General features: G+C 40.3%; 1 protein-coding gene across 2 annotated transcripts in view; it reads right to left on the bottom strand.

Annotated features, from left to right (window-relative positions):
- TMCC3 (transmembrane and coiled-coil domain family 3) overlaps positions 1-27,428 on the bottom strand; it is a 127,217-nt gene that overhangs the window by 27,551 nt on the left and 72,238 nt on the right. Inside the window, exon 1 of one of the 2 annotated variants that reach the window (XM_069773677.1) lies at positions 22,285-22,470. The exons of the other annotated variant lie outside the window; for it this stretch is intronic. Coding sequence (XP_069629778.1) covers positions 22,285-22,362 — 78 coding nt within the window. The 5' untranslated portion in view covers positions 22,363-22,470. Of the gene's footprint in view, positions 1-22,284; positions 22,471-27,428 lie in introns of those variants that run through there. 2 annotated transcript variants of the gene reach the window in all.

Genomic DNA, 27,428 nt, shown 5'->3' with positions numbered 1-27,428 from the left:
ATAAATTAAAGCTCTGTGGTATCTGTATAATGAAAAGAATCAGCAACATCTTTTTGTCTCTCTTTTGTGCCACTCAAATAACAAAGATTGGAAGAATGGTAAGTAATACTTCAAAAGCAATTTAAGCTGACTGAAACAGCCATGATTTTAAACAACCTACAAGAGAACTAACGTAGGTAGCCTGAAGACTTTGTACAAAGGCAGATGTCACTGTTTCAAGGGAGATGCACTTAGCCAGTCATTTCCTGAAATTCTTTTTCCTGTTATTTCACATGCTTTAAAACCTGTTTTCTTGAAGTTTATTCCCTCATTCTCCAGGGATCTTTCAGTGACTTCATAATAGTCCACTAGTGGGGGCACTGATATCACAATCTGTTGCCAGGGGAATCAGTTCAGATGCAAAATATATCATGACTTCACTGCAGAAATCAATGGGGAAGAAATACTCCAAAGATGAATCACATGTTTAGTCATATGTACCTTCAGCAACAGGCATGGGGAAAGAAACAACCTGTAGGCTTCCTTAGCAGTTACAATTGTTCATCAAGCAACTAACAGTTGGGTTCTAGGCTCTCTTCAGTTTAAGACATGTTCAAACTCCCAGCTTCAAGGAAGACACTCCAACCACCAAGCTGACAGCTAAGTCAACGGCATTCCTCTGCCTCTCGTGAAGAACTCCGGCCACTGGATCCTGAGATTTATGGAGAGATTACGGAAGACAGTAGGGCAGTGAGTACATGCCCCAGCAAGGGACAAACTGTCCTCACACCACAGACGTGTTTTGAAGAAACGCACTCTCACTGCAAGAGGGCACGCTAGCATGTTGCCTTGTGTTCTTGGGCTTGCTCTTGTTATTCTTCAACAGGGAACTTGTTGCCCTGAGCCCGTACAGTGCTGAGGCTAACCTGCCTTGAGAGGCACAGGGGCCTCAGTCAGACTGCACACCTCAAACACAGGCTCCCAAGCAGCTCAGCAAACAAGATGGTAGGCAATACTCAAGGTGTCTAACAGATTCCTTTCCTCAGTTCAGCAGCAGCTTACTCATGCTGCAGTATTTCCATGAAACATGTTGGGTCTAATTTCTATCCTATTCCTGTAAAACCATGTTTTGGACAATTTTTTCAGTACATTATTAATCAGCAGGGTCTGAGCCACGCATCTCTCCCATTAAAAGAGCAATTGTGCTATAATGTTCCCACCAGCCATGACCCGAACGGAGCCTACCAAAAACCACATCCATCACTACTTAATATTGACAGGAATAACTTGAAAAACGGTATTGTATGCAAGTCAGAGTGCTTAAATGGACTGCAGGCAGAACCTGATTTCCATACACTGTTCCTACCTCTTCAGTAAATGCATAACACCAGTAATGCCATCTAGTTACCTCTAAAATCATGGTAGGCTGGAATTGGCTTATATACCTAAATAATTCACCACTGAATAGAGGCGATTGCGCTCTAGTTTGAAATCAGGCCACGAGAGCCTGTCACTGTTGAGACTCCTCTATGCCTATTTCCCCACTCAGGAACCCTAAGCTGTTGGTTACAACTTTAACTGTTATGCTTGACCACTTCACATTATTTTAAAACTCTACTAATTTTATTTTTTTCTATTAAATATACTCATGGAAGAAATTTTCATCAAGTAGTCAGAGGGCAGCAAGTACCTGCACAAAATCGCTCACATCCTTTGGAACATTTTCTTGGACAATCCTGCTCTATATATCAGGTATTAGAAAAGTTAATAGGAAAATTCTGAAAGAAAAAAAAAAGTGTATCAACTGAAGCTTCAGTTCTTCAGATCATGAATTTTAACATGGATGTCTGAGGTTTGGCAAGCAAAAACTGAACCAGAGCTAAAAAGTTACCTGCAATATCCAGCCTTGTACGCAGCAAAGCCCAACACTTATTAAAAGTCAGATTTTATTTTTTTTTAATGAAAGTGCATGAAGTGTAGACAAGCTGTTAAACACTTAACACTTGGTAAATTACTATGCAACAATCCATTCCAAAATAAAGCAACATTTGTTAATTTTTTTATGAAGGTCATGATTTTCTTGCTTCAGTGCTCGTGAAAGTGAAATATTAATGTCATGCACAGGAATGAAGCATAGTGAAACGCCCCAGAGGTCTGTCAAGACACCTAGATCCGGAGTTTCAGAAGCAGCAACCAGAGCTACTTCACTAAAGACCATTCTTCCACACTGTGTGGCAGCTAAGCAGTGCAGAAAGGCATTTCAAATATTTGACCAACATCAATTGCTTTTTGTGTTTGCAGGCACGGATGAATCCAGATTCCCCCCCAAATTATCAGGAACATCACTATATTATGCACCTGAAGACAATGAAACACTGTCAAACAGAATTAAGCGTGGCTACTGGAAAACAAAACAAAACAAAATACCACTAGACAGCAATGAACATGCTGTGTTCATTGTTCTTGGAGAGATAATTCAAAATGTAGATTAACAAGAATTTTCCATTTATCCCCTGCCACATGAAGCATATGCCCAAATTTAGTTAACACTAGTCTTCCGTGAATCTTAAATTAACTCATGGAACATAGATAAAAAAAGCCAAGACCAAGAATTGTTTAAAAATAAAAACTAAGATTTTAGTTTCCAATAACAAATGCAATCATGGAAATGGTCAAAAAGAAAAAGAAAAAAAAAAAGGAACTAGCCCCCTTCTAAAATTTCAACGACACATTCTATATGTATCAACACAAACAATTCCATGGCACCTGTTCTCAATGAAGAGAGCAATGGTGTGATAGGAAACAGGCAAATCAAAATGCAGTGGATACAAGGATAAGTGTGCCCATCAATTGTGGCAGGAAGCACTTTGAGTAACACCAAGCACCACACCAGAGCAAAGTGGTCTGCTGACAGCATCTGCTTCTTCACCTGACAGGTTTTGCCTTCCCAAAGGCACACCATCTCATTTTGAAGTCCTCTACCTTCCTTCACAGTGCTTTCTCTGGCCACTTATCTGCTGCCAAGAGCACAAGAGTTGGCTGGGATGTTGCGTTCAAATCAAAACTTGCCCTCCCAATGCTCCTAAAGAATGCTCTCTGGCAGGCCCGTTTTCTCTTTCTACCCTCCAACATAACACACGGAAGATGCTAGAGCACCTTCGCCCAAGCATTTAGGGCAGATCATTAATAGAGCTTGCACTGTTAGCACACTTTTGTCAATTCATCACTACCCTGCTGACAGGAAAACTTCATTCACATTAGAGTATAAAGCCGACTTCTGTGGCAGAGCTCCGTGGTACAGACATAGACACTATCAGAGGGCACATGTCACACCTGATCAGTGGCTGAATAAGCACCAGTTATCCATCAGGTGGATAACTTGATCCCACATTAACTCCATGCTCCTTCTGGATGGTATCATTATTGTTAGCAATACAATGCAGAAGAGACCACAGATGATTAAAAATTTGTTTCCAGAGAGAGAACTCTTTTGCAGGACTGGTTACATACAAACTGATGGTCAACCAAAGATAGCAGCATCAGAATGTGTTTAGAACCAGCAGACAGTCATCTGCTTCTAAGGTTACTAAAGAAGCTAAATAGGAAACCTCATACCTGAGTACAGCCTGTATATTAAGCAAGTTGTCTACAGTTCTGCAGCTTGAAAGAAAATACCAGTAACTGCTTTAAAGACACTACCAACCCAACTGTCTTGGAACAGACATCTGACAGATGAACGACTGTAACAAGTTGTATGAATTTTCCAAGAAGCATCTCTAAATCACAGCAAGAAACCACATATGCCCACGAAGTCTAGCCAATCCATTTTTTAATAATACATTGGATGTCCCTGGAACATTAATCCTCTGTTATGTTGTGACTTAATGCTTGAACTGATGAGCACTATGGGCAAGAACATCTACACATTAACATAGCATTACTATTTTTTAAGCAATGATTTGCGGTTGGTTTAAATTACCCAGGCTACAAACTCCAGCAGCACAATGGCAATCATATAACTTTTTCCAATACACCTGGAGGATACCAGGACCAGCAGCTAGGACAGAGGGCTACAGTGAATATGTATTCTAGTCTAATACTTTTAAGCAAAATTAAGGCTTACCCATCTCTAAATGGATTGGATTGTTAGCTAAGCAGTTTAACATAATAATTGCATTTGAACTGAAATACAAGTGTCTATATATTTCTGTGCGTGGAAAAGCATGTGAGATAGGGGACCTGGCAGTTCTCTACCACAAAAAAAATTTCTGAAAGTGTACCATAGTGCAAAATTATCCACTACCTCTTAGAGATTTGAGCCTTAGCTCAACCTGAACAGCAGCGTGGAACAATTGCTGTATTCCCTTGGACACATTCAAATTGATAGAGAAGAAGGGGCAGGGACAGTCTGCTGTATAATCCCCCATAATCCAGCAGAAGCATTAGTTCAGCAAAAACAATAAAACATGGTATCATACGGACCTTAGACTCATTTCCTACGGCAACAACGCCAGCAACACCTTCCCAGATCCCCTCACTCCCAATACCCTCAGATTGTCCCTAAAATGCTATAGAATATTTTCTGCTTCCTCCAGTGTCCTTAATTGTCCTTTATAATGGCTCCAACTTCATTAGTGTCCCTTGCATAACCTTACTGACCCAGCAGATGGGCAAGAAAGCATATTCTGTGGATAATCTTAACCTATCTGCCTACGGACAGACCAGCATACCAGCCAGTGGATAATGGGCAAATTGCCTCTAACTTTCACTTCTTACAAGAATGGATAAGTACCTGGTGAGGACACATGAAATTTATTTTCCCAAGATGTCTGGGCTCATTACCTTTGAAGCCCCTAGTCTCCCGTCAAATTTATTAGGCAGAATATATTCACTTCAACAGACCTGAATGATGCAAAAGCCTCAGGAAACATGTAAAATCATTTCCAGGACAGAAACAAAGGACTTAAAGGAAATTCCTGGCTCCTAACATTGAAGTTACATTCATAAACTTACTAGGCTTCCTTTCCAAAGGAGTCATGTATTTTTCCTGCTACTTAAGTTTGTAAAGTAATTTCAGAACATCGTTATTCCCATGAATAAAAATTTTACCTTGATTTACTACCTCTACTTGCAGTTAGATCTTTCTGTTCTACACGCAACTTGATTTCAGCCATTTCTCCTTGTTATTGGCACATAGGTGCAGCATGACGTACATTAAATGAAAATTAATTTATTAGTACAAACTTCCCCTCTTTGCTTAAAGGAAAATTATACCAGACGCTTTGCAAGATTATTAACCATCTCTAACCCCATGTCTCCTATTTCCCTGTCCTCTGTGAAATCTCCGACTTCACATACTGTTTATCACATGGCACCATAGCAAGCCTTTGACTCAGGGTCACACTCATAGTCTAAGCACAGGGAATTCAGCAGACATGGAGTTTATCTTTGCTAAGATAACAGACCATATTAACTGGCAGGATCCACCACTTGTTAAACCAAAAGTTAAATTTATTTCATTTTCTACTTACTTCCAAGTCTTTAATTAAGTCTTCTGTTATTCTCTTCTTGAAAATTTCCTCAGAGATCTATTTGCTTTAAAGCCTTCCACATCACTGAGGTTATACAAAGGCCCATATTTACTTGGAGTATTCCCTTCTCTTTTGCAAAGAGGTCCTACACTTGCTGTTCTCCTGGAGGAGGTTAGTCCTGCTAAATCCTTGCAGTTTTCTCTCCAGCACAAAGACTGAAGTCCATGTTTTATTTTCACCTTGATTACAAGTACCTCCCATTTCTACACATTCACCCTGATTTGCCATTCTGCCTCAGCTCTTAAACACCAGTGTCTTGCCAAACACTCAGGACAAAAAGTTAACCATTTAAATTCTATGCACATATCTAAATAAGGTTAATCTCATTCCCAGTTTACCTTCACTGGCAAATTTACCTATTCTCTTTTTATTTACACAGCAGAACATACTGTTTCTAGTTTTAAGGGATTAAAAAAGTAAATACTTTGGAAAGAATTATCCGAATCATTTAATAAACACATTAAAGGTATCAAAGACAGATGAAACATAATGAAACAAAAGAGCTAAGAATGTATTAGTCCAAAATGGAATGGATGCAGAGGGAAAAGAAGAGAAAGGTTAGTCTAGTAGGTGATGAGAAATCTGCACACTTCAGACTGGGAAAAAATGCCCAAAGAATCTGAAGAATGATGCATCTGTTTCATAAAAGCTCTGGACAGGATGTACAGCTGTAACATGAGGAATCTTTTAGGGCTGTTTAGAGGGTTTCTGGGTTTTCTTTAATGTTATGAAAAATCTATGCTGATATGATAGCACAGGTTGTTTGTTACCAAATCTAACTACTGTCAGTACTACAACCACCATAGGCAATTCAATTTATGAGACTTCTGGCTAAAATCATGGTGTCGTATGCAAGAGTAGGAGCAGTTTAGGCACTGAAATACCAATGTTTTAAATTAAAATAATTAATACATGTTGCTATTGTAACTCATACTGGCCATTAAATCCCAAAAGAGGATATGTCTTGAGCCAACAGCAAGAAAATTCTCTTTTCTTGTGGCAGCTTGCAGAAGAACAATGATTAACATCAGCTTCCCAATCTTCATAGCACTCACCCCTACTCTCTCAACTTTGTCCTTTCATAAAGAAGTTGATAAACTACAATTTCTATACAAGTTTTCCCAGAGATGGAAAACTGCAGGACCTGGTATGAAATATAGTTCCCAGAGAAAAAAGAAAAATAGTCACATTCCATGCATTTCACACAGTGTAATTTTACAATAATTTCTTTCCACAAACAAAACTTTGGAGGAAAAGATCAACCAGATTTTCTAAGACAAATACAGTATTCATCCTTCAGTTCTGTTTGTGCTCATTTTTCTAAAAGGAAAAGAAAGATTAAATGCTTAAAATATAGAAAGGGTATAAATATTTTATACATGCATATATATGTGTGTACGTATGTATAAAATAAAACACACAATGGCATATTTTATGACAATAAAATTACATCTGTGTCCTCTTTTCTCTTCTTCCACAAAACACAGACAACATCAAGTCTAAAATTGTTACTACTGAAATACATATTTCGTGCAAACTAGTCATTTTAATTTAATGTCTAGCAATTAGGAAACTCCATTCAGCACCTACAAGAGTATCATCTAGCATACCAAGAACATGGAGTTCTGAGTTCGTTTAGGAAAAAAGTTATCTTGAGAACCATGTTGCATGAAGAACACACTTTGCCAGCAAAGAGCTTTATACAGTAGAGACAGTCCATTACTTTGGTGGGAACAGGGGGATGACTTGACATAATTCAGAGTAAGATTAAAAATAGGAGTGTGTCTTTTGGGAAGTTCATATATCAGAGCATTGCAATATTTTCACACTGTCAATTTGTTCACTTCTGAAAAAAACTATATAGAAATGATGCAGAATATATAACATACTTACAATTTCAAATAATGCATGAGCATCATCTTTAGTCATTCTCCCTTTTTAAAACGACAAAGGGCTTTATAAACAATGCAAAGCAGGCAGAAACAAGCTGAACATAGTGTTAGCCTAAGGAATACTTCTGAGCATTCAACATTCAAAAAAGCAAGCACATCTGCTGTGATAATGCTGAGGGGTTTTTGTGTTTGGAAGTGAGCTGTTGAACTGAGGACACTTTGTACCTTTGTTAACATGACTGTCTCCTAAATCTTATTGCTATTGCAAAGATAATGACAACCGATAGACCTGTCTGTGCCAGGAGGAAAAGACTTTCAGGGAATGACGCAACTTTATCACAAAAGTCTCAGAGCACTCAGAACTAAATCTTCCCCATATGTTAATCACAGCACTGGATGGTACCAGGCACTACCCTTCTAAAACTAAAGCTTCGCCAGATTTAGCAAGGAATATTTACTACAGGAAATAAAGGTATTGCTTCATATGTTGGCTAGTAAAATATAGCGCAAGTTCACTGATCCTTATATGGAAATTTCAAAGGCTCAGTTCAAATACAATACTTCCAAGCCAACTCTAACTCTGTAGCATTAAAACACACTGATACAATGATTCAGTATATTAAGACATGAGACTGTTCAAAATCATCTTGGAAGGAGATTTTCTTCCCATTTCCAATTCACTAACCCTACTTTTATTGAAGTATGTATTTATCAGTCCATCAGCCTGTTAAGACACCAAAAGAGCAACACCATAAGCAACATATTTGGCCCTACATAGCAACATACAGTGATAAATTTTAAACAAGTATTCAGACACAGCTATGAAAACTTTGTCTCACTAAACCATGTGGAGTTCACACCCCTAAAATTAGCAAGCTACACTGGATGTAACCAGAGATAAAAATTTCTTCTTAAAAATAGAAATTAAGACTCTATTGCAATATGCAGGAGATATAAATAAAGTTATTTCAACTCTATGTGACATTTTAAAGCTGTTTTACTAGGCAGTCTACAACTTAATTGTAGCCCTTTATTTTTCTAAAATCAGACATAAAGGTTAAACACCACCACCACCACCCAAACCCAAAACAGTATTAGGGTTCTGTTTTACACATAAAATTACTTTCTCCACTTTTAAAAATGCAAATTCCAACCCAAGTCTTGACTTAAGACTTCAATTTCCATATTAACAACTTCAGTACAAGTTAATTCAATCAGCAGCTGCAATAATGGCATAAGGCTGAACAAGCTTTGTTTTCTCATTGCTAGAGAAAGACAAAGTGAGGGGAAACTAGCAAGATAAGCTATGAGTCTGCAGGAACAGGAACCAGTGTTGCAACTCCCTACATACTTGTTGGTCACAAACAAACAGGCACAAACATTAACTACACAGCTACACTTAGGAGTAATGAGCATCAGACCCAAATTTCCTTAACTCACAGACAGGGATTTGAGCCACAGCACTGTAGATAAAGGGCAGAAATTTCCTCTTTCCCCCAGCTTCCTCCTTTCCCCCATTCTCTTCAAAATGTCCATTCAGGCATAGCAAAAGCAATTACATACTGAAGATTACAGGGCACATTCTGAAAATAAGACATTATGGTTTTGGGAATTCACTGACAGATTATGCTGAAGAAGCAGTTACAAGGGGAACCAATGCATTCTTACTCTGAGGATTGGAATAGAGGAAATTAGAAGATCATCATAAAGACTAAAAGTTTCAAAGGAATTAAGACACAGTACCATCTGTCTTTGGAAGGCCACAATTTATGCAAGTTAAGTTACCTATTTCTCAAGCAACCTCTAGTTTGGACCTCTGTTGGAGCCATTGAGTACAAATTCTATACATGCTTTAATACAACAGCAGTGCTCCAAGACAGTCTTTCCACCTCAAACTCCAAACCTTCTTTGCCCTTCTACCCCTGCTGCTGTGCTATACAGGTTCCTTTTTCAGCCAAACCTACTTTACAAAATGAACATGACAGCACTAATACTTGCCAGTGTCTGGGCGTAAAGTAGTCTCATATAAACAACACATAAGAGTGACATTGAAAACTTACCACACAGCATTTCTTGGCAAGATGCGAAGACTCGCTGCATATGCTCAAACACTATACAACTTTACATCCTAGTCTTAGAAAACTAGATTCCTTCTCCTTAGGGAAGATTCATTTTAACTGGCAGAACCTGCCAAAAAGGTTAAGCTAGACTGAGGTCTGACAGACATAGGAGGAATAATAAACTGTCTAATATGTTCTAACAGTATATCTTTTGCTGTAGGTTAGGCAAGGCCAAGGTGAACTCCTTAAACCAACAGAAAAATGTACTGAAAAAAACCAGCTTACTTCAAACCCGAAGTAGTACTGTATATACACAAACAAACAAGCTCAACCACACTTTCCATGTTCTAAAAATTCCTACATAAATTTCTGCCTTAGGCTTTTTAAAAATCAGGTTCTGAATTTCTGAATCTTGTAATGCCTACCTTCCTGAAAGATTTATTTATTTATTTATGCATGAGCAATACCTGTAACAATACAAATACTTTACACTGCGGCTGTGTGCTCCCAGTTCCTATCACTAAAAGCTTGTCTCTTTCTGACTGCTTACTGACATGCTAAAAGTTCATAAATGCCTGTTTTCATTAATGAAATTATTACAAATAGTGTCTGCAGAAGGCCTAATCCTGCACCACTGAAATTACACAGTGTTGCTGCTGATTTACCCAAGAGCAGGACACAGCTGATGGGAATGCCCTGGTGGTGGTCCCATCTGCTTGCAGCCTCAAGTCTCCCACAAAACAACACAGGAAAGTCAGTACCAGCCTAATTCCAATTCACTGCACCACTAAAACTGCAAAACACTGCCAAAATTAACATTATCAGAAGCATATGCTGCTACCAAAAGTAATAAGAGCCCTAAAGATTTACAGAAGCAATCTTTTACTTTCTTGCAGTAATGATAAGGTAAACTTAAGATTACTTTCCTTCTTTCAAAGTCACACAATGGTATTTTTTCACCTTTCTTTATTTAAAAAAAGGAACCTTTCCACAATTTTATTCTGGCTTAACTACACAGAGAAAAATAATGCACTTCTGTACAATACTCACAGCAGGAGCACTCTATAATAATCATAATAGAGCCAAAACAGAGAGAAGAGGGGAAAGGAAAGGTAACATCCTGTACTGCCAAATTTCTGAGCAACTGGAGACCAACAATGGCTTCTATGCATAATGGCAAAGCTGGCAAAAGACAGAGATTTTTTTTTTTTTTACAGTTTTCCTAAAACAGTACAGTTATGCATAAGTGAAACGAAGATTCAGTAATATTAAGAATGCAATGTGCAAGAGGGAGAGCCAGAAAAGCCTTTTGCTTTTCTGCGTAATAAAAAGAACTTTAAGTCGCACTCAAGAGTAAAGTTGATTTGGCACAGATGCCTAGATATTCAGTACATACATCTAGTTCTGTAACGCCTGAAAAAATGGTGAAACTTGCATCTTCTATGCAGTGCCTGCAATATCCACTGCCACACAGCTATTTAGACTGGATTTAGTCTCCCCAGCTTCAGATGCCTACCTTTATGTGATTTAGTTTAAGCGTCTTAAGTTTCTACCAAATCAACAGACGAGACAGATCACCTGCAAGAGCTGTAGTCCACACAGCTACCTTAAGAGCAAATGCCCAATTTCAAACAGTTACACAAGACTTACACAATTTTGGGGGAAGAAGCACCTATAGTAGGTAGTATTAAAGTCTGCCTGATGTGAAAAGCAGGAATGTGCATTCCCTGCATATTTTTGGATCTCCAGAAAAAAGCCAGAGTTTTGGGGGTTTGTTTTTGGGGTTTTTTGAAGCATCCACCCAGATGGCTAATGATTCTGAAATATGTATCCTTCACTGTATTTATCCTCTCCCCTGTGCACATTGGGAGAGGTTAAATGACTCCCATCATTACACAAGGTGAAAACTGCCACAGTAGCCTGAACTTATGTCACCAGAGCCTTAGGCTAACATTGTCACCACTGCTCTAGATTTCATTTCAAAACATAGATTCTCTTCAAGCAAGTCACAACTTCAACCTTCTCTGACATAACCGCCACACCACATAATGGCACAGAGCACACAGGATTATTCTAGTTGACTTCCTCAAGTCCAAACAAGAATAACCAAAACAAGGGCCTGGTTATTTGTTTCAAAACACCACAAGTAGGTGTATCTTCATTGCAAGAGTACTTGTTCAAAATTAAAGAGCAATTCACATATATGCTACAGTATAATGTACATATTCACTAGTAAATGAGAAATTCCACTTAAAGTATGCATGAAAAGTGGCAACATAGGTCAAAACATTTTGTGAAAGAGCAATTTGTAAGCTACTGCACTCAAAGCCCAGCTTCCCAAACCTAAAAGAATATCATAGCTTCTGGCATCAACAAATCACAAAAAGCTTGACACCAAGTTTTATGAATGTCACTAGAGATTCCACTTGATCACTTTCAGATCGAGCTTTGTCAGTTCATGTCTTTATCCTCCCAAATCCACCTGCAATCCAAGACTTTCCAGTTCCTTGGTAAAAAGAGAAAAAGTGTTCCTTGGAGGCAAAGAAAAACACACAAAATAGAAAGGTGTATCTTTTTTCTACATTAAATTTATATTGCAAGACATAATGACACCCCTCAGGTAGAAATCCATAGGAAACCAGTTTCATAAATATCAGATAGAAGATTTGCTCAATAGGATCTCACTAGGGAGAGAATACCATAGGAGTTAACACTGGAAAGACACAGTGGAATGACCTGATAGCAGCACACCTCCTTTACCAGTAAGCATCTAGCTCTTGTAGACAGTAATGCTCCTTGGTGCTTCCCAAGACAAATTACTTATGACCGCATCCATGCAGTTTATGGGAAAACATGCAAGGGCCAACAAGGACAGTCTCAGAATTTCTTCACTGATTGTCAAAGATCTTCTCATTGTCTTCACTCTTCTTTTCTTAAATCTTCTTCAGGTCTTGTTAATAAATGCTTTCACTCTCTCTCATCCCCCAGCCTTCCCGTGCCTCTGGTACAAAAGTCTACCAAATCCAATCCATTTGCACAGGACAGAAGGACCATAATTCTTGTACAGATCACAGGCCCACATCAGGACCAGCGGCACCTGCTTGTGATGAAGTTGTACATCAGAAGGGCCTGCGTGTCACCCATTGCATGAAATCATGTGTGAAGAAAGGGTTCCACTGTAGAGACCTTCACAAAAAGCTGAGCAGGACAACAACTTAAGAGCATGGCAAACTCGCTGTCAACCTTCTGGACACATTTTAGCACAACAGGAGCCTGGCAGTTACTGAATCAGTCTGCTGCCATTTACTACCTGGCTTTAAAAGAGACTCCTAAGAATATCCCTTTAACTCTTATCTTAGGAGCAGGCTGTCATCCTTCTTTTGTTAGAGTGAAATTGTGCAATTTGCTCCAAAAAAGGACTGGTTACAGGTGAGAAGATGTAGCCAGATTTCTTCCTTAAGATATGGGAGGAAGGGGGGGTAGAACAAAGATAACCACTTTTTCTGGACATAGCAGGGAAGGGGGAAGAAAGAAATCAGAAACCTGATGAGGTGAAGAGATACTTTTCTGATCTGGCAACAAATATCAGGGACAACCATGACACAGAATTGTGTTATTCCTGCCAAAACCTCTAGTAAAGGAAAGATTCCTAACATAGTAAGAGCCAGACACTCCCATACTATGCACATGCATTAGTAACTGGAGCAATACCAAGTATTGATGCATTTTATTTTCAAGTCATCTGTGTGGAGTCAAGAAGGGAAACAAGAAAAATCACACCTGGCCTTTGGAATAAATTTTTGGCCTGCTTCTAGCCAAGTCCACATTTGTCACACTTCAACACATCGCAGATTCTTCTTAGTGGTTTAGATACAAACAGAAAAAAAGCAAGCCAGATACATAATTCAAGTGCAGTCAAGTTTATTTTACGAGACCAAAGAGAATCCAAAGGCACATGATACAGGATGCATCCTCTTCATAACCCAATATATCAGAACATTATTGGTAAACAGTAGAATTGAGGCAGGTATGAGAAGAAAAGGTTCCAGAAGCTGACGTTTAATAAAACTTGACTCATCACAAGAGCAACGTACATTTCTTTCTTAACATTTTTACTGTATTTAGTCATACTCTCACTAACAATATTTTATTACCTTTTCTTCCTTTGTTTTTTTTTTTTTTTTTTTAATGTGTGCCCTGCCCTCAACACCAAGAAGCATTTCTCCTGTCCTTTCCTGGTTACTATAAATTTCAAATTTGAACTCATGTTTCTTCTAAACTTAGCAAGATAATGAGAATTTATTATTTTATAATAATAAAATAATTACAATAAATTGACACTGGTATGACACTATTGATACTCATAGTTCAGTGTCCACATACAGCACAAATATCAAAGTGTGGATTCAAAGACTCTTGACCAGTACATTCAAAATTTACTGCAGATGGAATTCTGTGTCTCACTCACAGTATCTACAACATTTAGACACTTCTCTTAAAGAAAAAAAAAAAAAAAAAAGGGTGAAAGAGAGAGACAGAGAGAAAGTGGAGTGACTCCATCCTGGGCAGAGCATGTGAAGTCCCACCACTATTCCTCTCTCTATCATGTCTCCCTACTATCCTCTCCATTCCTTGCTATTGCCCTGGCCATGCCCAAAAGCAGCTGAGAGCTTCCCAGTCACACACTTCCCCTGCCCCTCAGCCCTGGGACAGCAAGTGAGGAAGCTTGGCACAGGGAGGGGTGCAGAATCTGTGAGCACAATATGACCACAGTGGGGGTGAAGGAGCCCCATGCTAGGGTACTGCTCACAGACTTGATACAAGATAGCTCTGAGCAGCTTTGGGAAAGCTGGCAGGGTGAAGGTGGCAACCTGCAATGCTGCAGACTGGACGCGAAGCTGTGAATGAGTGCACAGGCAAAAGGCATCTTTAAGTAAAAAGAGTTCCTCACACCTGATCTAGGCAACACTCACTCAACAAGATCTGTTCTTTAGTTTTTTCTAACACTAAATGTCTCTTTGAGACTAGCACTGGGTTTGATCCTACTCGGTTCCAAAGCTTCCACCTTTCCTTGCAGTTGTCTGCAGCCTTCAACCAAAGCTTCTTGTCTACTGTAATCCAAAACACAGTCAATGGCCACTGGAGTCCAACAAACAGCCACCTCCTGCTTGATATAAATTTATCTCCTAGGAAGTGAGGGTGAAGCAGTGATCTTCGGCAGTCCTTAGCACACTTACACTACAGTATGCTACTAAGCTGTACTGCCCTGAATTAGAAAAAAACATTAAGAGTCAGTTCTAATTGGTCTGTCAGTTTGATCTTTGGGTGTCACTCACCTGTACAGACATGCTGGTATAAAGCAGCACATTTTCTGCATATTTATATCATTTTGCATTTGAACAATGAGCACTAGCTTAATTGTAATTTCTGTATTACATGTACTGGAATAACTTGGAATGAAAGGAGTGAACACTGTAAAACCAGAGAAACTTGAACATCAACTTACCCTAACAAGGCTTCTCTTCCTGTCACAGTAATTCTTGTAGTGTAGCACTGAAAGCCCACTTAGAAATTCACTTAGACTTAAGAACTAATAATCTACAGACCCCAAAGCACTGACTGCTCACATTTCCTGTAAGCTGTGTTACTTGCTTTTTTGGTAGTGGTAGGCAATATCAGGTTTTTCTCAAGAATGGAGGACTTGCGCTTCCACCAGCTCTGCACAACACTTTGTCTCACCTTATAAATCAATACCTCCTGTGCATATAAACTGACTCCAGAGCATTGCAGTCTTCCCTATCTTTAAAACACCACCTTCCACTGTAATGCTTCATCTTCAACCCAAAAGCCTTGCTTTAAACACAGATTAGCAAGTCAATAGAAAAAAAAGATCTTATTTGATGCTTAAAAAGCCAGTGGTGTAGGATCTTGTAAATGCAAGAAGTTTTTTTTAAAGCCATTGTCCTATTAACTTCAACAAAAATCACATGACATAATCAGAGTGTTTAATTGTTGCAATCCTTAGATATATATACACACACACAGAGGCTGCTCTTTTTGTCACAACCTTTGCCATGAAACTAAACAGGTTTCCATACATTTTTAGCCAAACCCACTATGAAAGCATATATTTACAAAACAAAAACAAAGATGAAAACCCACCTACACCATCCTGGTTTAAGTTAGATGAGACTATAATACGAACTGGAAGTAGCATCTACCACCCTGTAAAGAACACTTAATACGTAGAGAATTTTCCATAAGGCTGTTCTAATTCACCTCAGATTGGTTCCATAGGCCACTGACGTCAATCAAAAGTTTCCAATGGATTCACCACTACTTGGATCACATTTTTTATTTTAATTCAATAGCACAGTGTTAATTCTTTGCATCCCCAAGTAACTTCTTCATCCAGAGCTACTGAAACAAAAAATTTACAAAAAAAGGTAACCTTTACTAAACTGTGCACAGATAGGTAAACCAAGGAAAAGGTGCCTACTATAGTAAAGGTTAACCAAGAAGTATTTATAATTGGTGCCAAACATTTTATATCAAAGGTCCAAAAGTACACCATAGTCTCAGTGTCCAATACAGAGGTAACCAAGTAAATATTAGCAGCAGTGGTTTCCATAACTTCTGCCCTCTGGAATTTTATCCAGTTGCAACACCTAAACAGAACTATAATGAAGTGGGCCAGCTCTCAATATTATTAAGCTTTTCTGGAATTTTTTGAAAACAAAAAGCCTCATTTCAGCTTTCTACAGTAACAGCATCACAGCTCACAATTTGTAGATGCCCATAGACACATCCCTCCACTCTCATCTTTGTCCCTAAATTAAAGCTTAGATTATGTACAATGATATAAAAAACTGCCTTAGAGGAGTTCTCACTTGCTGAGTTTCTGAAAAAGGTTAGCTGCACAGCTACAAGCCAACCCAGTTGCATACCAGGTCCCATATGTCAAGGTTTTAGAACAGCAGGTTTATTTTTGGCTTTGTATATTAAACCTCCGCTTGTCTTTCAGACTAAGGGAAGAGCAGAAAACTTTCAGTAGTAAAGATATTTGCAACCCTCATTAGCAATAGTGCAAATGCTCTTTAGAAAGTTTTCTCTATCTGGATACATAAATGAAAAGTGAGAATTACGTTCCACCATTCCTCAACACTACCTAGAAACTCATCTCCCACGCAGGTCTTTCCCCAAACCCACACTCACTGTGGGGGTGAAGATGAAAGCTGCACACTTGTTAATGGTGCCAAAACAACTAAAACTGGGCAACAGGCAGTGGCAATCTTTTTAGCCTGGACAATGTTAGCTGTCAAATCCATCCAAAACCTTAAAGGCTCAGCCTCTATGCAGACATTGCGCCAGCTGGTGCCTAGTTAAAGCCTTACCTACAGAGATGACGACAATAAGCAAGCTAGGGATCCAGAGCTGTTGGCACCACCCTACATCACCCCTGGCAACCTGACAGAAGGACAATTACATGTCCTTCAAAAAGAAAGCAAACCAGAAGGTTGGTGATTCTCCCCCAGTGACTTTTTTTTAATAGAGCTAACGTTTAGAAGGTGTAATAGATGCCCTAGTCCTGCAAGCAATACCATCCACTGCAACAAGGATGAATCAAAAGCACACCAAAGGAAAGGAGACACTGTACAATCTTCAGAGACATGAATTTTCCAGGTGGAGACCAAAAACTATGAAAGGTCTAAGTATAAAACTTCCAAACCTAAAAATCAGCTTAAAGCTTGAAAAGAACATGCATCCCCACTTCTATTTACTGTTTAAAACTGTCATCTTGGGGTGGAAGGGAGAAGATGGATTGGGTGAAAATACCACCTTTATGGCTTATAACGCTAACAAAGAGGTTCACCTCACAGGATCAGGGGAGGACAGCAATACTATACTAAGCTGTACAGCAACAATTTCCCCCTTTATTTTGTTTGACAACAGCAAATTACACCTAACATTGACCTTTAGCTTTTAGATGTATTTAATCCCAAAATTCAAAGTATACCAAAAAAGAAGATACCAACTTTGTCAACTTGCTAACATTCCTTTCTGGCACTAGCAAAAAAAATTAAGTCACAGTTTTCCAAACAGTTTTACAATGACAAAATCATCTAAACACGATTACTGTTTTAAATGAACAAACCAGGCTTTTCATCAGTTCTAACCAGCTAATTAGTCTTTTTGGGTTCACATTACAATTATGGCTTCCCTCTTTTATTCCCAATACCTCTGCATCAAACAGCCTACTCTTTGACAGGTTTCACAGATTTCTAGATACGCCATGGATTAAAACCAATGTTTGGAGGTATTAACAATATTCCGTCTCATCAAATTATCTTCGTCTTATGTCAAAACAAGAGGGAACTGTGTGCGTAAACTCTTTGAGCACAAAATATCTGGAGGTTTGGTTGCAAGTCACAGAAGCCCAGAACAAGCATTTCTTCTACAGTGATCTTTGCATTTAAAGGAGCACCAGGAGATTAAATCTCCCTTTTTCCTAAAACTGTGGGTGGGGTGTTTTTTTGTAGAGGTTTTTGTTGTTGTTTGGTTTGGTTGTTTGTTTGGGGGTTTTTGTTTGTTAGTTGGGTTTTTTTGTTTGGTTTTGGGGGGGGGGGGGGTGTTACATTTTTTAATCCTTCTAGGTCCCTTTATGTTATTTCCTTTAAACATACTAAAGATTTTAAGAAATAAAGGGAATTCAAGGACAGAAGATGAAAGCGATTAGAGGCTTAGCAAGACTTCCATATGAGGAGAGATTATTAAAAAGACTGCTTCACTTATAGCCAAGATGAATGGGAGAGATCATAACAGAGACATGGAAAATGAGAAGAGACATTCCACAGAATGTTTTTTTTCATCAGTAGAAGGCAAGTGGCTTTCTGTATTCTTCTTTAATGTAAGCCTTTGTGTGTATGTGAGATCACACAAGAATAAGTTCATCCACAAAACACTGATTTTATCGCTAGTCTCACTAAGGTTGAAAGCACAAGATGACTGAAATTAAGATTCTCTATTTGTTAATAAATAAACCACATCTGCTCCAGGTAACCTTTCTTTTCTCTTAAATAAAGTTAGAATTCTTACCATTTCAAATTTAAGTCTGCCACTAATAAAGAGAAAGATCTGAATAGGCTCCAATGTGCAAGAAATTATGTAATTAGGACTTCCTGCATCTCTCTAAAGCATCTGGTACTTGTTAAAAGCAGTAAAGGAACTCATGTGCTTTAGTTGTACTAGAAGAGGATTTTTCTCCTACAAAGCCATATGTATAAATTTATAAACCTGAGGAAATGTGGAGGATTCTTGTTCTATAAGGGGTAAAAGATGAAGAGTGAAGAGCAATGCCCCAATTAGCAGCAAAAAAATTGTGTACACAGGTTTCTCAGGTCTAAATAGGACAACCTCGTGAACCTGGTGAGCATTCAGAGATGACAGCTTTGGTAGAGCCTTGAAAAGTAGTTCTGACACAATACTCTAAAAGCAAAAGTCAACACAATGAGGCATAAGTTAGCATAGCCAAGCTAGTTTGAGCATCAGGAACGTTACTACTGCAATTGCATAGACCTCTGCATGGTACTGCCCAAGAAGCACAGTGTAGCCAGAATCTAAGCACCTCTGGTTTCCCACACTACCGACTGCAAGACCCAGGCCCTTAAGAAAGCACCGTGACACTCTTTAGCTGTCCTGCAAGCTACGTTCCACCAAGAACAGTACTTGGTGCATGACAGCTAAAAACGCAACCCTTGTTCCCAAATCTTATCCTACTTCATGGTTTAGGCCCTGATTTTGAAAGATTTGGATTAGTTTTCAAAGTGTTGCAGGAATCAACTAGTAGTAGACATGAAGCACAGTAAGGCTGCAGCAACTGGCATTAGCAGAGGTGAACTGAAACATCTTGCACAGCTGTATTGTCCACATTGAATCCACCTGTGCCACCAGAGCAGCCTCTCCCTCAAAATACTTGGCCCCCTTAGGCAGCAGTGACTCCTCCATGTTAAGATTGGCTCAGCTGTTCTTCATTAAAGTATTTTCACTCTTTCAGGCACTGGGAACTTTGCACAAAAGGTGACATATGGTTCATTGGAGAGTTGTTAGCAGAGCCCAGGATATCTTATACTTCAAATGGCCTCAAAGAAGGTATTGAACAGACCCATTGCCTTATACTGAAGGAGCTTTTTAGCTGCAGCAGGACTTTAAAAATCCTTTTCCCCTCAGATTCTACATTTACAAACTCAGAAGGCTATATTCACAGCAAGTCGTTCTAGCACTTCCACAAACTGAATTTGATGATGCCTTCCTACAGTATATACAGCTGCAATTTTGAAACTGTCTTCTTGCTTGTCCATAGAGGAGACTTCACTTTCTCATGAGAAAAATCCTTACATGGGATTGAAAGGCACAGGCAGTAACCTATAGGGCTGGAGAAGGCCTTCAAAACCTGCCCATCTAAAAACCGGACTCAGCAACCTATATTATACAGGCTATGAGATCCAGCAACTACTCTGACACCTTTCTTTTCCCCAGGTTTTAATAAATGGATCTCATGCTACTTACTATACACTGTCCCTATCCTGCTGACAAAACCAGCTCTAAGACTTTCTTTACAGAAGCAAGTCTCCCTAGTTTGTTCAGGTTCTCTGAGTGTCCTCCCATCAGCTCTGCAATTGCTGTGTTCATGCGCTGCATTGCTTTTCTCTATGAATGTTTGGGAATGGAAGCTTTAACTCCAGCTTCACTGACGCTTTTTATTCAGTCTCGAAAAGAAAAACAGCATCCTGCTTTCTTGCTTCTTTCCTATGTAATACCACCAGTTGTTGCTGCTCCAGTGCCTGACCATTTCCATCCCGTTGGTTAAAGCGGTAAGAGGAATGTTGAAGTTATCCAGACAATTTACCCAGGAAAAATTCCTATTTGTCTGGAATAAGCACAAATGGATTTAATGCAAGCTCTTGCCATCATCTGGAACATACAACCTGCTCCTACCACCTCTAGCAATTATATTACAAGTTCTGTGATATCTGACACAATTTGTAAAGCCCAAGCCCTAGAGCAATGCAATTACATACAACTCTACAAACTTATAATAGGGTTATATTTCCAGTTCTCGTCATCGCAAGAAGGGAAGGAGAGGCTAATCCTGATTAAAAAAAACCCCACAAATCAGAAGCCAAATGCTTTCATAAAGTTGTCTTAAGCATGAGATTTTTCTTTTATTTTTCAATACACAAGTACAATACACAACACTGAATGTTAGCCATGATACTTCATGCTTTTAAGCAGACCAGCTAGACTACAGAGCAGAGACTTCAGAGTTAACTCTTAAATACAGTAAAAATCATCCTTGAAGGTATGAAACTTTCTTCCATGGCCACAGTAAGCTAGGTAGCACATTATTCTTACAGCAAGAACAATGAAGAAAAACTAATCACTTCAGCTTTCACAAAGAAAAACAAAGGAAATATGTAAAATTTTTAACTGGGTTATGACCAGCATGTGCACCTAGCTTACGGTATGAAGAGCACTGTAGACTCCAGTAGCAAAGCTACAGCGTATAGGGTTACCTATTTTAAAAACATTTCATTATGCAGCAACTATCTGAAGCACACCATCTCCTTTCCAGCACTGTCAACTAATGGGCTGAAGGGAAGTACTGCTAATGTGCAGTACGGGGGGAGGAACAACCAACCCAGACAAAGAAAAAAAAAAACCCAACACAAAACCCCCAAAACCCCAAGAACCACCCCCCAAAAGAACCCCCAAAACCAGTCTTCCTGCAGAAATAGCTAATCCCTACACTTCAAACTGTAAAACTCATTTACTGACACATGCAGGAGATCTCAGCATAGAAAAGAAATCAGAATTTCTGCTGATATCCCAAGTCAACTAGAGCAACCTCCTTTTTCTTCACATCTTCCTGCAGTGCATGGGAAGAAGAGCAATTTGCTTTATACCTGTTTGAGCTGAGCATTTAGGTAAGAATTTGAAATCTGTGCATTAACTAGAGAGCCAGCTGCCTTCATCAGCAGGACATTCACCACAAAGGCTACTAAATATATGAAAGGATCATGAGCATTACCTATACATGTTTATCATATATTGTATGAACAAAGCATCAAACTAGTAAGATAAAGAAAGATGAACTTGCCAGCAGACCATAAGAAAAACTATCCCATAAAGCCGTACATCATGGATATACGGTATATCCTTACTTTATCCCTAGCACAACACAGATACACGTTTTCTGATCTCCATCCCTGCCACAGCCCTCTTGCAAGTAACTTCAGGAAGGGAACCGTAATCATTCTCTGCTGCTAGACGTAATCACCTGATCCACAGCTTATTAAACGGACCTTGAGAAACACAACCAAAACCAACTATTCACCGGTGTGATCTCAACACAAAGCCACTTCATTAAATTATCAGTGCTGTTGACTTTGGTGAGTAAGTTCTCTATTACTCTCGCCTCCAGCTAGTTTCTATTGTGGATGTATCTTGAACATCTGTTTCTGTTATGTCAACAACCAGTTTCATTTCGTATTCCAAAGAGTATTTAGAGTAGGAATATGAAAGAAGCACAGATTAAAAAAAAAAAACAAAAAAAACCCCAAACTTCCCTTTAAATCGACAACCTGGCAAACGCGGACACCTCTTCGGGGAGAACACGCTGCAGGTTTCTGTCTGCCCCTCAGAGCTCGGCACCCAGCCCCACCACCCTCCCCTCCTTCCAAGGATGGCCACCCTTTTCCGTACCCTCATCTTACGACGCCGGTGCCGCTCCGGGTCCGAATACGTTCTGTCCACGGCCAGCGCCGTGTCGCTGCCCGGCATTCTGCCCCGCCGCCACCTTCTCCTCACAGGCGCCCGCCAAAAACGCGCCCGCCCAACGGCCGCGGCACTGAGGGGAACGGCGGGATCGCAGCTGCTGCCGCCGCCGTGCGGGAGGGCCGGGCACGCCCTCCGGGCGTGCCCGGCCCTCCCGCACGTCGGCGGCAGCTGCTCCGGTTCTCCTGAGGCGGCACACCCGGATTAACCCCCTCAGAGCTCCGGCTCCCGCCGCCAAGGGGTGATGCGAGCGTCGGCTGTGGTGTTTTCCCTCCCTTCGAGAAAGGGAGGACGCCCTGAGGGGAGAAGAGGGTAGGGGGCGAGGTTTAGCCAGCGGGAGCGGGCTTAAATCGTCTCTTTTTTAAAAAGATTTTGGAGGCCGGCGCTTCTGAGGGGGCAGCAGGGGCAAGGACGATCTCCCAGAGGGGTGACAGTCCCGTTCCTCCTGCTGACAGCTGCTTCAGGCTTTTCGCTAAAGCTCCGGCTCTTGGAAGGAGTTACCTTCCAGATAAATTCGAGCGGCTTTCTGTTAAAAGAAATCTAGACCCCGTGTCTACAACGAAGCCCCACAAAACACGGCACATCCTAAAGGTTCGGAAGGGAAAGAAAGGAAGACACCAGAGGTATTAAGTGTGTTGTTCATCCTGGGGCAGGCTCACTTGTAAGGGTTTGACTGTTGGCAGTAGCATAAGGCACTGCGGACGCAGCTGAGTGCTGCTGCCGCAAAACCCTCAACACCCAGAGCTTCTCACAATAAACATGTTAGGAAGAATTCTCTCAAACCAACTAAATAATCAGAGTCTGCAGTTTCCAAAGTGGTCAGTGGAGCATGGCAACCAACTCAGCCCCCCTTTGTGAACACTACGCATACGAGAGAAATCCTTCAGTGCCCTCGCACAAGGGAGCTTCAAACCATACTTGTGAACACCCAAGGAAAACATGTTTTCCAGGGCACGCTTATGCCAATGTACTTAAATTCCTAAGAGTTGAGCAGAGCTCCTGACTGATTTTTGCATTTATCTTCAGAATACCTATGCTGAGGAATGCGTTTAAATCAGTAACACTTAACACATTTTAAACTACTGAAAAGATCGCTCATTAAATTGTACAGGAAATGTACTTTTTTTCTTTTCTGGAATAAATAGAAGAGTTGAGTTACCACTTGTACCGTGTAACAAAAAAGTAAATCTGTACCTCCTTTGGACTGACTCCCTTGCAACAGCAGCAGGACTTACCTTTTAGGTACAGTTGTTACGATGCTCATGTATGAGTCACACTGCTTTTCTTCTCTAGTTGGAGACAGCAACAGTCCCAAGGCATGTGCATGTATAAACACACATAAATCAACACAGCTAACTATCGGGGGGGGGCTGCAGATTTTAAAAAATATTTCCCTGCCACCATTTACTTTTTTTATTGGAATCTTATGTTCTGAGGTAACACTACTATCGGAGGTTAGTTATCTGACACAGGGGCCTTCCTGGTGTTTTCATGTAATGAGGTCTTCAAAAAGGAAAGACCTGAAATTCCAAAGTAAAAAGAAATACTAGACCTCACCTTCTTGGCAGGTGTTTCTTTTTCAACTCTAACACCAGTTTTTACAAAGTTATCCCAAATTAAGTAGTGAGTGGGTTCGCTAAGGGAAGCATTATTTGCCCAATGCTGTATTCAAAGTAACCAAACTAACACAGGATACCTGCACACAGGCGATGACTTGCCCTCTTTCCTACACTCCTTATGGAGCTGAGTAAGATAGCTGAAGTTGGAAGGCTGCTGGGAAAAAGCTTTAAAATGGGAATTGGATTACTTCAGTTCTTCAGCTCAGACATGAAATTTAATTCGTGACTCAAAATGTGCCAGAGGGTGGGGGACTCTGGAGGTAAAGGTCAGTAAGAAATTAAATAGGCAAATATTGTGGGTTTGGGGTTTTCTCTGAAGTCGTAATTGCACACTTCCAAAGGGGACTGTGCAGTTTCAAGCACCTAGGATGAAACATCCTTATTTCCTCAGAAACTTTCAGGGTTATTTAAGCCTTGCCAGATGCAGTTGATCAAAGCATAGACAAGGTAAGTAGTTGGAAAAGGGGTACATAAAAGGCTTCAACTGCTTGGCTCTTTAGTAATACAAGGCTTATTATAAATCACAGTTTACTCAAAAGTTTAAGAGTTTTATTTAAATAATATCAGCTTTATTTAAATAATACCAGCAGACTAGCCACAAAATGATGAAACTTCTCTTCAAGATGAAAAGAGGCAGGGATGTGCAATATGTATTTAGAGGTATATCATGTGTGATTGGGCTCAGTAGTATTAACATACATACTAATGGATTTACAAAGAAAGCATTCTCCTAATGTAGCTTCTAAAAAAGAGAGGATAATACGGTTAGTCTCATAAGACCTCGGTGTTGTATTAGTCACACCTTCCAGTCTAGCCTGTGGATCCGTTTGCTTGGCCACTGCTCTCAGCGGTGGCAGTTACTGCAGCAACAACAGCTCCCGTGTCCTGCACCAGCAGCAAAAGCCGTGGCACTGGGCGGTTCTTGGAGGAGCTGTGACCGCACTTCGCAAACATCTCAATAAATGGTTCTTTTCATATGTTGGAGTCAAATCATCTGTGTCTTCAGAATGTAAGTTCAGCATATATCAAACCATGGTGCCATGCAATTCTCTGGGCAGCCAAAGGCTGCTCTTTTCCCCCTTTATCTTTCCCCCTCACACACGTGCCACTAGGTCCTCCCTGGCCTGTAGCGGGAGCAGAAGGACTTATCCTATGGCGTGTTTGCGGAATACATTTCATTTTGCTTGGATGAGCAAAGACAACCCCCCCTCCTCTCGCACACACAGCTGGTTTGTACAGCTCTCCTTCCTCACTCCAAAACAGAGACATGACTCCCTGCATGGGGCAGAATGCTGCACAGCACAGTACTTCTGATAGTCTCACCAGGTACTTCTCTCACAGTTATTTTCAAAAGCCCATGGAGTTGGAATAAACGCTCTTCCCACACAGCGCACCTATTTCCAACTGAACCTTCAACCCACGAAAGCAAATCCTTCCATGTATTGGCAGGAGCATGAGGCTGGACTGACAGTGACAGAGATAGAAGTGGTAGCCCATAGATAAATTCTCTCATCCTTTGTTCTTCCCACAAAGTATTTTTAAATTCATTTCTATGGTTTAAATCAATGATAAAAGCATTAAATCATCCCAGCCATCCATTGTGTCAATTTTAAAGTTCAAATACCTCAAAATCCCCCACTGACTGCCCAGCTGCCCTTAAAGGCACAAAGTAATTTCATCCTTTTCCAGTGCTTTCCCTCACTTCAGCATGCTGACACGACCCACAATGCTCTTGATATTTACATTATTTTGCCTACCTTTTTAAAGTGACCTTTTAAACAATAATTCCAATTAGGAATGGAAGGTCTGGTTAGACTTAAGATCACTGCACAAGGGCGTACATCACTGTATTCGGCTTCCAGAGGGACAGACATCAATATTGGGTTTGCCAGCATTGCCTGCATTGCATGAATTATCTATACTGATTTATGGATAGGCCATGGAGGGAGAAGCAGTAGCAGTGGCGACAGTGGGATTACTTAGCAAAAGCCAACTCCCACACAATGTAATCCCATAGATGGAGTCGTACACACACACTGGGAAGTATCACAAGAAAGGAAACCTTTAGGGAGATGGAAGGCATGGAAATTCTGTCATTAGGAGGCTGGCTTGAGGTTTGGCCCCGTTCTCTTTCCAGTTTTATCATGAATCTGGATCTTGGCAATTTACTTTACTTCTTTGGACTTCCACTACCACATTTGTAAAAGGAGAAGCATGGTACATCTTTCTTCTGCGGAGAACCTTGAGCTCTCCAGAATTAAAAATGCTATTATTAAATGTTGTGTTCTGGTGTTGTTGGGAGAAATTAAACATGTGGTGTCAAATGTGTATTTCAAAGGCACAATCGGGAAGAAGATTAAGGTCCCTTTGTCCACAATGGTAACATCTGTACTCTAAACAGCATACTGGGGCTTCTTATGAGAGACTTTTTAACATGCCCTCCAAATCTTCCTAAAGCTTGTAGTAACCAGCCCCCAGGGAAAAGGTCTACGTGACAGACTGTCAGTGCCATTTCTAAGTCTGACGGCAAATGGGACAGAGCTGAGTGACGTCAGTCTTGCAGTTATCCGTGAGCACACTGTGACAGTTCTCAATTTATCTGCCAAAGCATGAGCCTTTCACACCCACAGGAAAGGAGATACTCCGCTTCTCTGTACCCAGCACAAACTACCAAGGGATCACACTGAGACTTACAGATTGCATTGCCAAGCTGTGACGTTCATTCAGAAGATGTTGATAAACATTCAGATATCAAACTAAAATTTCAAATCAACTCCTCTCCTCCCCTGTCCTCTCCTCATTAAGAAACGTTTTATGTGCTTTCAGGATGTAACAGCCATGGACGCTCTGTGAGTACCCATTTTCTACACAGGAAAAAGCTTCAGAACCAAGACTGTCATTGTGTATTAGTGAGGTGCATTGATAGAGGGTGAAGGATAGAGAAGCACGTGAAAAAATCCAGCTGAGGGTAACAGAAGTTCTCCCTCTTCTTCCTTTCCCCTGCCTACTATCCTGTGTCCCTTGCTGTGTGATGAGAGGCAATTTCAAGCCCCTTCCTCATTCTCATACAGCCTAGGAAATTTCTACTATGTCATTCCTCATTGCTGCTGCTGAGTGACAGCAATAGTGCAAACAGTACCTACAGGATGGTGGCAGTGTTTTGCATTTCAAATGCTGTGAATAAGAGCCACCTTTTTAGCAGACTTGAATGCCAGCTGTTCTGTATACCCAAGAACTTGCCTGGAACCCAGCTATTTACGTTAAAGATGACCCACATTGCAGAGGCAAGTACAGAATTCTCCCTCGGGCAACGTGAATGGCTGCTGCTTATCAGCGTACAAACTTTCTTCTGCCTCATAGTATGTGATTTGGGGCCCTTCTGGGAATAAGCGTCTGAAGGCTGTGTGTCCCGAATCAGACACTTTGATAGTGCCATGAGGTATGCAGGACCAA

Source organism: Haliaeetus albicilla, chromosome 28 (genome assembly GCF_947461875.1).
Source record: "Haliaeetus albicilla chromosome 28, bHalAlb1.1, whole genome shotgun sequence".
In the NCBI taxonomy this organism is placed as follows: domain Eukaryota; kingdom Metazoa; phylum Chordata; class Aves; order Accipitriformes; family Accipitridae; genus Haliaeetus; species Haliaeetus albicilla.
The sequence above is the reverse complement of the archived record's forward strand: the minus strand, read 5'-3'. Positions and strand labels throughout refer to the sequence as shown.